Here is a 12,683-nt window from a genome sequence, read left to right as displayed (position 1 = left end):
GTGTTGGGAGTGGCAGGGTGAATGCATCTCCACTGTCCCCTGGGTTGACATCAGTGCAGTGGCTGGGGTGACAGTTGTGGCAGTTGGTGAAAGGCATTGACACTCTCTGCTGGTGTCAAAGGTGACGGCATATCCACAGTCACCCAGGCCAACACTAGCAAATCGACAGGCTTTAGAGCTTCTGTCAATGAAACCTGGGGTGACAGAGGACATTAAGGGTCCTGGAAATGCAACATACATAGGGTAGCATAGTAGGCTGTCAGCTGGTCCTACAATTGCAAATAAGAAACAAGGGAAAGATCAACCACAGGATTAAGAGATTGAAGGGTACTATATGGTGAAGTGCTGGGCTAGAGAGAAGAAACAATTGACTATGAGAGTCTTCACCAATCATAGAGGCCTCAAAGTATTGTTCAAGCCAGAAAAGGAGAGCCACCCACAGCTCCAAGATGTCATTGAAGGACATAACAGTGGATGGCGGTGTGGGCATGGCCGGGATGTGGCAGCGGCTGAGCTAGTGGGCTACTTTAGGGAAAACTCATGGTGCGCTGTGTCAACTGTTACAGGAGCAACTGCAAAATCAGTAAACCAAAATTGCCAACACCCCCTCAACACACACAGTTCCTGCAACCAAGTAACCAAATCACCTGTTGTGCATACGGCAGGGAAAAAGTGTGGAGATGAGGTCCATAGTATTTGTTGTCAGTTTAGTCTGCAAACTGCCCCCCACCAATGCAACCTAAAAACACACACACAACACAACAAAACAAAACAAGAAAAAGAAGACTACCATCAGCCTCTGTGAAAAACAGTCTTGAAACCAGTGCAGTATAGCAGATGAGGATAGGAGACAAGAACAGCTCACATTTTGACTCTAAATGCACTGTAACTTTTGTGAAAAGTAGACTCATAGCCAGTTTGTGTCAGAAGCCGAGGGGTGGTACAGACCACAACTGAAATGCACAAGTGCCACAATAACTGTTTACTATCAATATAAGAACAGAAATCAAGTACAGTGTCTGTGGATGAATGTCCAAACACAAAAATACAAATAGAAATGTCTCTCCTAGATATTGTCTGGGATGCACCTACACAATGAAGTCCACAAGTCATTGTAGGCAGCAGAGCAGGGACATTAGGATCCAACCTGGCAGTAAGTGTGACCTCAAGAGAGAGAGGCTTCAGGATCATTTGAGGTGTAGCTCAAAGATGATAGCTGCTGGTGGAACAACGGTACTTCCTGAACATCAGACAGCGGCAGTTTTTGGAGGCAGTAGCTCAATGAGGAGATGATGTGCAGTGAGGCATGGCATCTGGGGGTGGTGCATGCTGGTTCTGTGTAGTATTGGTGACAGTTGCTCATGACGATGATGATGATGATGACTTCGATCCATGAGCCTCTAGTGTGGCTGGTGTGAATCCCAGAGTGGTAACTGGCTGCAGAAAGTTCCGGTGGTGGCCTAAGCCTAAATAGTCTCGCATGGTGTGGCATAATTAAGATGCCCTGCCTACTGTGCTTTCTACTAAAAGGGGCTTGCTGCCTGTGGTTGACACCACTGGATGGCTTGGAGACCATGTGAAGCTATGAGGTAAACAGCCTGACCCATGTGATGTTAGGCTATTAAACAGTTTGATGACTTCTGTTGATGTGAGCTGTTTACTCTCATTCTCCTGGAGAGGTAGCAGCCCACAATGTCTGCGTATTATCCAGAGTAGTATAACACCAGGTGGATACAATAGAGCTTAATATACAAATTACTGTCTTAATTCTCTTCTAAAATCAGTTAACTGTGTGTCTTTAAACATGCCAGTTGTGGTCACTTTATTAATGCAGCAATGTTCTCCAATAATTGTAACATATTTAAATGCTGTAGATGGCATATGCAATCAAATGCCAAAGTTCAAACTTCAATCTTCCCTTCTTGTGTTGGTTGTAAAACCATGCAACAATGTTAACTGTTATTGCATTAGATTGCTTTAGTATATGTGAATATGTAGTGCCTTTAAATGAAACTTTTAAAACTTTAAAGTAACTAATGCATAATTAGCACTTTTATTCATTCAGGTAGAGGTTGATGAATATCGTAATTATGAGAAGGCATTAGGTGCTTTGGGAGAAGCAAGCCGCTGCTTGGCCAGAGTTACTAATCCAAAAGACCCTTCACAGCATGAGAGAGCAGTGGAAACAGTAACGCAGCGAGCAGCACTTGTCAAGCGCTTTATAGATGTGTTGAGGTAGGAAAATTCAACTGTTATCTTGCTACTTAATATGTACATAAGCACATTTGTAGGACACTAAACTCTGTGAGATAAAAATTATGGACATATGAACAAGTCCTTAGATTTTTATTCTTCTTATACATACTTTTTTTTTTCCACGCAACGTTCCAACAGCTATAATATCTTTAAATATGCATGACACTAAGCTGTATTAATCTTTCTTTATTATTACTACCGGTTTCAGTAAAGTACCATCTTATTCACTTGCAGCCAATATCACAAATTCAAAATAGATTGGGATTATTTGATTTATGGGTGCAAAATGCATAATATCCAAAGCTGTATAACTGAGCTACACATGTGTGTGTGCGTGAAAGAGAATAAAGAGAAAAGAGATACAAATGAGAAATTATTTTATGCACTGTAATAGCATTAACGTAGATAAACTTTATGGCATCCTGCCTGTTGCTAAGGCATATCTCAAACATGTAACTTAAATTTCAGATTATTTGCCCGTGGTGAGAAAGAAACAGCAGAAACACAGTGTACATCATTAATACATCAAATAGAAGAAGGGCCAAGTCCGGAGGGTCCATTGAGAAGAGGTGATGTTCTTGCAGCTGTGGTAGAAGATAGGGCCGCACGACAAGACTGGAATGGAGCAAGGAACATACTGGATCAGATACGGCAGTTAACAGGTATAGATAGATTAAAGTTATTTAATTACATGTTGTGATTATATCATACAGGAAAGTCTCATATTGATATGAAATGTATGCATCGTACAAAAGATAGTTAAACAGAATATTTAGGGATCTTTAAATTCGACAGTGGAAGAATTTCGCCCCATTTCTTCATCCCCATCTACATCACTGTTATGAAATTCACACTTAAGTGCTGGGAAGTGGGTTCATAGAACCATTTTCAAACTAGTTCTCAACCGTTTATTTCTTGAATAGCAATTAGGAGAAATGAAAACCTAGATTGTTGCAAGTGAGCCTGATTTCTCTATTTCATTATGATGGCCATTTCTCCCTTTACAGGCAGGAATCAACAAAATATTTTGGCATTTAGGGGAGAAAACTGGTGATTGAAATTTCATTAAAAGTTCTCACCACAACAAAAAGTCTCTTTGTTTTAATAATTGCCATTCCAAGTTGCTTATTGTATATGTGACACTCTCTCCCGTATTTCAAGATAATACAAAACAAGCTGTCCTTCTGTGAATGTTTTTCATGTCCTCTGTCAGTCCTATGTGGTAAGCATTCCATACTGCACAGCAGTACTCCAGAAGGGGATGGACAAGTGTAGTGTAGCCAGGCTCTTTAGTAGATTTGTTCCATCTTCCAAGTGTTCTACCAATAAAATGAAGTCTTTGACTTGTCTCACTCCGCCCTCCCCACAACATTATCTATGTGATCATTACAAATATTTAAGTTGTTCATAATTGTAATTGCTAGGTATTTAGTTGACTCAGGAGCCTCTAGATTTGTACGATTTCTCATGTAACGAAAATTTAACAGATTCCTTTTAGTACTTACATGGATAACTTAACCCTTTTTATTACGTAGAGGCAGTTGCCACTTTTGGCGCCATCTATATATCTTGTCTAAATCATTCCGCAATTGGTTTTGATCATCTGATGACTTTGTGAAATGGTAAATGACAGGATCATTGGCAAACAATGTAAGAGAGTTGCTCATATTGTCTCCTAAATAGTTGATTTAAATTGGGAACATCAGAGCGTCTGTAACATTTCCTTGGGAAATCCAAGATGTGACTTCAGCATCTAGCAGAGGTGCTGAGTCACAAATAGGCACAACAAAAATACTGTCACAATATAAGCTTTTAACCATCAAGGCCTTTGTCAAAAATGATGACACACACACACACACACACACACACACACGACTGCAGCCTCTGGCAGCTGAACAGCTGAAGCCACACTGGCTTCAGCTCCCAGAGGCTGCAGTCATGTGTATGTGAGTGCAAGTTGCATTTGTTTGTTTGAGTGTGTGTGTGTGTGTGTGAGAGAGAGAGAGAGAGAGAGAGAGAGAGAGAGAGAGAGAGTTTGCGTGTCTGTCATCGATTTTCGACAATTTCGACAAAGGGCGTGATGACTGAAAGCTTATATTATGACGGTATTTTTGTTGTGCCTGTCTGCAACTCAATATCTCCATTATAAGGTGAGTAGCAAGTTTCCTATTCATAATATTGTTACATCCCATCCTGTATTTTCCATTTTTTGATCAAGATATGATTTCAGTTTGACTAGATGGCTTCCTGTCAATTAGTATGAACTGTAACCTTTCTGACTGGAATTCATGAATCTGGTCGCACAACTGAGGTAATAATCCATAGGCACAAAATTTGATTAGACATCACTTGTGAGGAATGGTGTCAATAATCTTTTGGAAAGCTAGAAACATGGAATCGACTTGATATACCCTCTCAGTAGTACTCATTACTGTAAGTGAGTTGAGCCAGTTGTGCTTCACAAGAATGATATTTTCTTAATCCGTGCTGTTTATATGTTACAAGAGAAAGCTTATGGTAATGTTGACTGTAATGCACTGCCCAGGCAACCCAGGCCCCAAACACAAGAAAATTTCATTATTTAAATTTTACAAAGAGGCCACCTTTTGGTCCATAGCCATTCAGCATGCAACAACAATCTACTGATTCATGCCAAATAGGCTGAATTGGTATCAGCAAAGCTGCCCTGCCAATCAAATCATGTTGCAACAATCACCTGAGACTGAGGACTCTCAGAGCTGCAGCAGAAAATCTCTCTCTCTCTCTCTTCTGTTCCAAGTCATCATCAGAACAGATGCTTTATGGCTTATTCTTCTTTACCTTTACCTCTGAGATGGGTCTTGGGCTACTGGAGCTACCTTCTGTTGTCCCCTTGCCAATCCTCATCATATAATCCCCCAAGAGCAAATAGACCGATATAGTTTCTTTTTCTTAATTACAAGCCCACATTGCTTTAAAAAAAAATACAGGGAGTGGAAGATTAGGCGCAAAAAATATAGAAACCAGGCTGCTGTTATAAGAGTTAAAGAACATAAAAGGGAATGCTGAAGATTAGATGGGTACAACAAGTAATTAATGATACGGTAATGATTCATATTAGGGTTAAAAAGGAAATTTGTGGCAGAACCTGACAAAAAGAGGGGATCAGTTGATGAGACACATCCTGAGGCATCAAGGAATCATCAAGATAGTAATGGAGGGAAGAGTGTGGGGTAAAAATAGTAGAGGGAGACCAAGGCTTGAATAAAGAAAGAAGGTCCAAATGGATGTAGGTTGCAGCAGTCATGTAGAGATGAGGAGGCTTGCACAGGCTAGACTGCCATGGAGAACTGCATCAGATCAACAAACAAATAAATACCCCACTCATACGGTTATAGTTGGTGGGGACTTCAACCTTCCCTCGATATGTTGGCAAAAATACTTGTTCAAAACCAGTGGTAGGCAGAAAACATCTTCCGAGATTGTCCTAAATGCCTTCTCCGAAAATTATTTCGAGCAGTTAGTCCATGAACCCATGCAAATTGTAAATGGTTGCGAAAACACACTTGACCTCTTAGCCACAAACAATCCAGAGCTAATAGAGAGCATCATGACTGATACAGGGATTAGTGATCACAAGGTCGTTCTAGCTAGGCTCAATACCGTTTCTTCCAAATCCACCAGAAACAAATGCAAAATAATTTTATTTAAAAAAGTGGATAAAGTGTCACTAGAAGCCTTCCTAAGAGACAATCTCCATTCCTTCCTAACTAACTATGCAAATGTAGACGAGGTGTGGCTCAAATTCAAAGATATATTAGCAACAGCAATTGTGAGATTCATACCTCATAAATTGGTAAGAGATGGAACTGATCCCCCATGGTACACAAAACAGGTCCGAACGCTGTTGGAGAGGCAACGGAAAAAGCATGCGAAGTTCAGAAGAACGCGAAATCCCGAAGAGTGGCTAAAATTTACAGACGCGTGAAATTTGGCACGGACTTCAATGCGAGATGCCTTTAATAGGTCCCACAACAAAACATTGTCTCGAAATTTGGTAGAAAATCCGAAGTAATTCTGGTCGTATGTAAAGTACACAAGTGGCAAGATGCAGTCAATACCTTCGCTACGCAGTGCCGATGGTACTGTTACCGACGACTGTGCCGCTAAAGCGGAGTTATTGAACGCAGTTTTCCGAAATTCCTTCACCAGGGAAGACGAATGGAATATTCCAGAATTTGAAACACGAACAGCTGCTAGCATGAGTTTCTTAGAAGTAGATACCTTAGGGGTTGTGAAGCAACTCAGATCGCTTGATACGGGCAAGTCTTCAGTTCCAGATTCTACACCGATTACGTTCCTTTCAGATTACGCTGATACAATAGCTCCATACTTAGCAATCATATACAACCGCTCGCTCACCGATAGATCTGTACCTACAGACTGGAAAATTGCGCAGGTCGCACCAGTGTTTAAGAAGGGTAGTAGGAATAATCCATCGAACTACAGACCTATATCATTGACATCGGTTTGCAGTAGGGTTTTGGAGCATATACTGTATTCAAACATTATGAATCACCTCGAATGGAACGATCTATTGATACGTAATCAACATGGTTACAGAAAACATCGTTCTTGTTCAACACAGCTAGCTCTTTATTCGCACAAAGTAATGGCCGCTATCGACAGGGGATCTCAGGTTGATTCCGTATTTCTGGATTTCCAGAAAGCTTTTGACACCGTTCCTCACAAACGACTTCTAATCAAGCTGCGGGCCTATGGGATATCGTCTCAGTTGTGTGACTGGATTCGTGATTTCCTGTCAGGAAGGTCACAGTTCGTAGTAATAGACGGCAAATCGAGTAAAACTGAAGTGATATCAGGTGTTCCCCAGGGAAGCGTCCTGGGACCTCTGCTGTTCCTGATCTATATAAATGACCTGGGTGACAATCTGAGCAGTTCTCTTAGGTTGTTCGCAGATGATGCTGTAATTTACCGTCTAGTAAGGTCATCCGAAGACCAGTATCAGTTGCAAAGTGATTTAGAAAAGATTGTTATATGGTGTGGCAGGTGGCAGTTGACGCTAAATAACGAAAAGTGCGAGGTGATCCACATGAGTTCCAAAAGAAATCCATTGGAATTCGATTACTCGATAAATAGTACAATTCTCAAGGCTGTCAATTCAACTAAGTACCTGGGTGTTAAAATCACGAACAACTTCAGTTGGAAAGACCACATAGATAATATTGTGGGGAAGACGAGCCAGAGGTTGCGTTTCATTGGCAGGACACTTAGAAGATGCAACAAGTCCACTAAAGAGACAGCTTACACTACACTCGTTCGTCCTCTGTTAGAATATTGCTGCGCAGTGTGGGATCCTTACCAGGTGGGATTGACGGAGGACATCGAAAGGGTGCAAAAAAGGGCAGCTCATTTTGTATTATCACGTAATAGGGGAGAGAGTGTGGCAGATATGATACACGAGTTGGAATGGAAGTCATTAAAGCAAAGACGTTTTTTGTCGCGGCGAGATCTATTTACGAAATTTCAGTCACCAACTTTCTCTTCTGAATGCGAAAATATTTTGTTGAGCCCAACCTACATAGGTAGGAATGATCATCAAAATAAAATAAGAGAAATCAGAGCTCGAACAGAAAGGTTTAGGTGTTCGTTTCTCCCGCGTGCTGTTCGGGAGTGGAATGGTAGAGAGAGAGTGTGATTGTGGTTCGATGAACCCTCTGCCAAGCACTTAAATGTGAATTGCAGAGTAGTCATGTAGATGTAGATGTAGATGTAGATCAGCCTTCAAATTGAAGACCACAACAATGACAATAACAACTACAGCTTTTGTTTCAAGCTAGTGGAGTGCCACTTCTTATCTTTTTGCCATCAATTGCTTCAGTGTATAAAAATGGGAAGCGTAATAAAGTGTGATGCTCATCTTGAATAAAAACTATGAAACATAATAAAATGTGCTGTTCACCCATAATCATAAGGAGTTCAGTATATTAATTATAATGTTTCAATATATTTATTTTCTCATTTAATGTTTAATGAACAGTCTACCTTGCTATGCAGGTAACAGAAAAGTTAATAATCACCAATAAATGAGAAATTTCCTTATTTATCTTTAGTAAAACTATCTTTATCTTTGGATAGTGTATTATACTATTAAAAAAAGGTCTCTGACCAGTTAAGCTACGATGTAAGCTAGCCTATGGTGGCAGCAGTTCTCTGGCTGCCAAATGACTAAAAAGTCATAACCACCATATCCAAGAGGTGCCACATTTACCAATAACGCAAGGAAATTTGATATTAACCAGTGGCCCCTATGTTGGTCACCCTGAGGTAGCTAAGTAGACATAAAATTACTTTAATTACTTCAGACTCACAACAAAATAAATGACTCATAGGGAATGAGAATGGGTGTCATTGAAAAAATTAATAACAAGGACCTAAGGTATCACAAAGAAATTTACTAACTAATGTCAGGGTCAAGTGAGAACAAACATATAAACAGAAACTTCAACTGTGTAACATTGCATTAACGCGAACTCATGTTGGTTGGCAATAGACTTGGGGAACCTAACTGGAATTTACATGTAAATGAGACTGGTTACAATGAGTGGAAGGATGTCAGTGTAGGCAAGCACATTCTACTGCATCATTCCACTGATTGGTCTCTTGTGTCAAAATATAATTAAGCATGCAATGGACACGGTGTGACTACTGCAGGTACAAGGCTGCTATGAAAAAAGATGCTTGTGAAAACAATTGATAGGCTTCTGAATGTGCCAAAGCTGCACAATGTTACCAATATAGCTGGTGAAAGACGAAGTGTCGTACTGCGGGAGATGACCCCCACATCCACCGGTGATTGTCTCATGTCCAGGAAAATATAAGTTTCGCCCAGGTGTCCGGACATCTTTTCAACTAACTGCTCTCTCCATATAAAGGGAAGAGCCCTAGCAAATGTACTACGTGAAGGTCGAGAAGCAAGTCCCAGTTTCCCCCGTTGCTCAAAACCTTCTGAAAAATGGCAGTTTCCCCCTCCCCAATGTTCTAGAATAAAGCTATCATGCCCCAGCAGTGGTTACCGTGCCAATCATGTTTTCTAGCAAGGAGACCCGATCTTCCTCAACCAATCACTGCAGTGCAGTATACATTCTGTTCTCCAAAAAAACAGCATTGGCGTGGAGGTTCTGCGGTCAAACCCCTTCACAAGATGAGGGAAGCTTCCTAGTGAAAGCAAGCTCCACCTCATCCATAAAATGATTTAGTGGGTGCCGTTTTCGCAGGGCGCAGTGGCATCTAAGAAAATGCGACATCTGGAGAAATTCGTCATCCCGTCTCACGGGGTATGCTGTTCTTATAATAAACCGGTGTTACCAATAGTTAAAGTGAGTTCCCTACCAGTTTCAGTGCAAAACCACCAGAAAACCACTAACAAAAATGCCCCTACTCTCGTAATCACTTAAATTACCACAATTTTATTTTTTTTATTATTATTATGCATCTGCATCATCATCATCATCATCATCATCATCATCATCATCATCATCATCTTTGGTTTCAGACTGATACGATTCTTTGGTATCGATTTGTTTTACAAGGTTTACTGTAATTTCATATTCATTGCAGCATTTTCCTTCCAAGTCAAACCACTGCGTATTCTTAGTATAGCAGTTAAAAGATTTAACTTCATTCTATTCCTCTGATTGTTTTTTATTACATTCATATTGCTAACTAGTCTGTCAACATAGGCACTGGAATGAGGCAGTATTAGGCGAGTAATCGCAAAAGCCACTAATTCCTCAAATCTGGATTCCTCTTGAGCATTTTTGAAATGCAATACTTCATTCCAAAATTATTTTGTATCTTTGGTCTCGCTCCAGTTCAGCAAATGAATTTGTCACCACTGATCATCCACTTTTGCTATAAGTTCTACACTTTTGTTGAACTGAGCCATTATGTAAACCAGATTTTCTTTGTTGTGATTAAGTGCTTGTTCAACATGTATTCCAGAAATTTTTTTTATCAGTGTCAAATTTTCTGGTAACCTGTTTTTTTTATATCTTCAATCAGACTTAATATAAATGTTAGGTACTGATTATGCAACATTTCTTCATCTTCCGATGGTAATCCTTTTTTCTCTCATTTCAAACAACTGCTTCTCAAAGTGGAATTCCAGCTAACATCTTAAATAGAAGAAATCATGAATTTTTGAATAAAAATACTAACATTAATTTCAGGTAACATAACTTTGCTGATAAGCATATCAATCAGGTTGGTCAACTCATCAAAGAGTTTGGTGTGATCTGTATCTTTCGACTCGAACATTTTATTGACTCTGTTTATTTCAAATAATATTGGATATAAAAATGAAGTATATGTATAATTAATCTCGTTCACATAAGTAAAGTGCAATAACTCTGTCATGTGACACCTTTATGCACTTTAGCTATGGAAAAATTTGTTTTTGGCTCTGACCATTGTGTGTATATTTTGATACATTGGGTTCTATTGGTAACCACCCTGTCTGGCATGCTTCAACTATTTTTAACGGTTTTTGTCTTTCGTTGGTGGTTTTGTATAGCTCCTTACAAAGAGATTGTCTGGAAGAGGAGCGACTAAACCAATCATATGTCTCTTTAATTAGAAACTCCAAATTTCTCGGTAAAAATTCTTTTTCAGCAGCTGAAGCAGCCAGTCGCAAGGAATGGCACAAGCAATGTACTAAAATCAGGTGTGGTACCTCTTCTTTCAATTCCATAAATTCTCTGTTATTTACTCCAACCATGACAGAGACATTATCTGAATGATTGCCCATTAAATTTTCAAGTCGCAAATCAAACCGTTCAAGTGTCTTCTTTATAGCACAGACAATAGCTCCAGCATTACACTTAAGCAGCAAGGTCAAGGTATGTAGATACTATTTTTTGGTGTAACTTATTGTAATAGACAATAATCAATCCCAGGTATTTATCTACAGCAATATCAGTAGATTCATCAATTAATAACCTAAATGGTTGATCTTTGCAATCTTGTTTTAGAACATCAGGGAAATGCGGTGATTAACATGTTTTTTATAACTGAGGTGCACTTAGTTCAGTGCATCTGAAATTTTTCTATATCTTTTTCATGACTGTGATTAATTACCTCTCCCAAATGGTCAACTACATGGTTACTAGTATGCGTGGCTGTGAATAATGAAAGTCTTTCTTCTTACTTTTTCTCTTATTCCCAATGGCCCCTAACTTAAAAGCAATTGTAGGTTGCATAGGCAGAAACTGCAACAATTTATTTAGTCAAAGAGTGGTCAAAGATGTAAAACCAATTAATGAATGACTAATCAATTTAAAAAAAAGGGTGCTTACCTTTTTATTTTTTAGATGCTTCTTTGACGTCCCGCGAGAGTTCAAATTACCATAGTGACTCCTTAAAACTGTACCACAAAACTTGCAATTCGCTACCTGACCCATAGTACTTTCAATAACCTGAACCCAATCTTTTAAATGTGGGTCTTGAAGCCAAGAATCCTGAAACTTTTGCATATACTGTGGTTTTGGCATAGCTATACAAGTATGAAGTCGTGAAATAATACCATACACTGAGAATCACAATTGTATAGTGCTCACCATGAACAACAACAGTCGAGTTAGTTTTTCTGCACATCTGACGTGACGCTCCCTGCCTGAGCCAACAAGCTCTCAGTGGTTATTCTATGCAACAATGAAATAAGTAAGCACCCAATTGTTTGAAACTGGTTGCTGCCACTCCCTGCAACTGCGCCAGCCACCATCGCTTGTGAAATGAAATATAACTGGGTGCTACTAAGTACTGTTCATGCTACAGGGAATCCCCACATGTAGTCTGTCGAGTGTGATGATTCGTTTGATATCACATTGTAGTGCATCAGTGTTGTCTTTGCAGTAAAAGTTAAATACTCCTGAAATCAAATAAAGTAGAAATAACATATTTTGAAACATATAATAGCTTAGTAAAATATGGCATTTCAGTCTTCGATCGCTATACTTTATTTTCAATTACCAGTTTCGGGCTAGCTGCCCATCTTCAGATCTGTTAGACAAAGTTAAAAATGTAATTGGCCACCGAATTTGGCGCCTCCCCGCATGCGCACTTCCTGCCTAAAACTGGCATAAATGGGGAGCCCTGGTCCTGCCTTAGCAGTGTGTTCGTCGCACCTGAAGATGTTGGCCAGTTGCGCTGACGAAATATTGTGGAGTTTTCACTATGACATCCGACGTCTCGCCCGAGAACCATATATACAAAAGAGATACAGTTAGTGATAGAAACATCTTAGTTTACAAAAAGAAATTTTGGAACGTATTAAATACCAACATACCATATATTGTAGTTACAGAGTAACTTGTCCGTACAGAACACTCGGTTCACTGTCATAAGTAAAGTAAATTTCAATCTGTTAA

At 39.6% G+C, this 12,683-nt stretch overlaps 1 protein-coding gene across 1 annotated transcript in view; it reads left to right on the top strand.

Moving 5' to 3' along the window:
• The window catches only part of LOC126236856 (intraflagellar transport protein 140 homolog), a 267,376-nt gene that overhangs the window by 222,904 nt on the left and 31,789 nt on the right, over window positions 1–12,683 (top strand). Inside the window, exons 22-23 of the mRNA XM_049946468.1 lie at window positions 2,066–2,235; window positions 2,725–2,918. Coding sequence (XP_049802425.1) covers window positions 2,066–2,235; window positions 2,725–2,918 — 364 coding nt within the window. The remainder of the gene's footprint in view (window positions 1–2,065; window positions 2,236–2,724; window positions 2,919–12,683) is intronic.

Source organism: Schistocerca nitens, chromosome 2 (genome assembly GCF_023898315.1).
Source record: "Schistocerca nitens isolate TAMUIC-IGC-003100 chromosome 2, iqSchNite1.1, whole genome shotgun sequence".
NCBI classification, from domain to species: Eukaryota; Metazoa; Arthropoda; class Insecta; order Orthoptera; family Acrididae; genus Schistocerca; species Schistocerca nitens.
The sequence above is the reverse complement of the archived record's forward strand: the minus strand, read 5'-3'. Positions and strand labels throughout refer to the sequence as shown.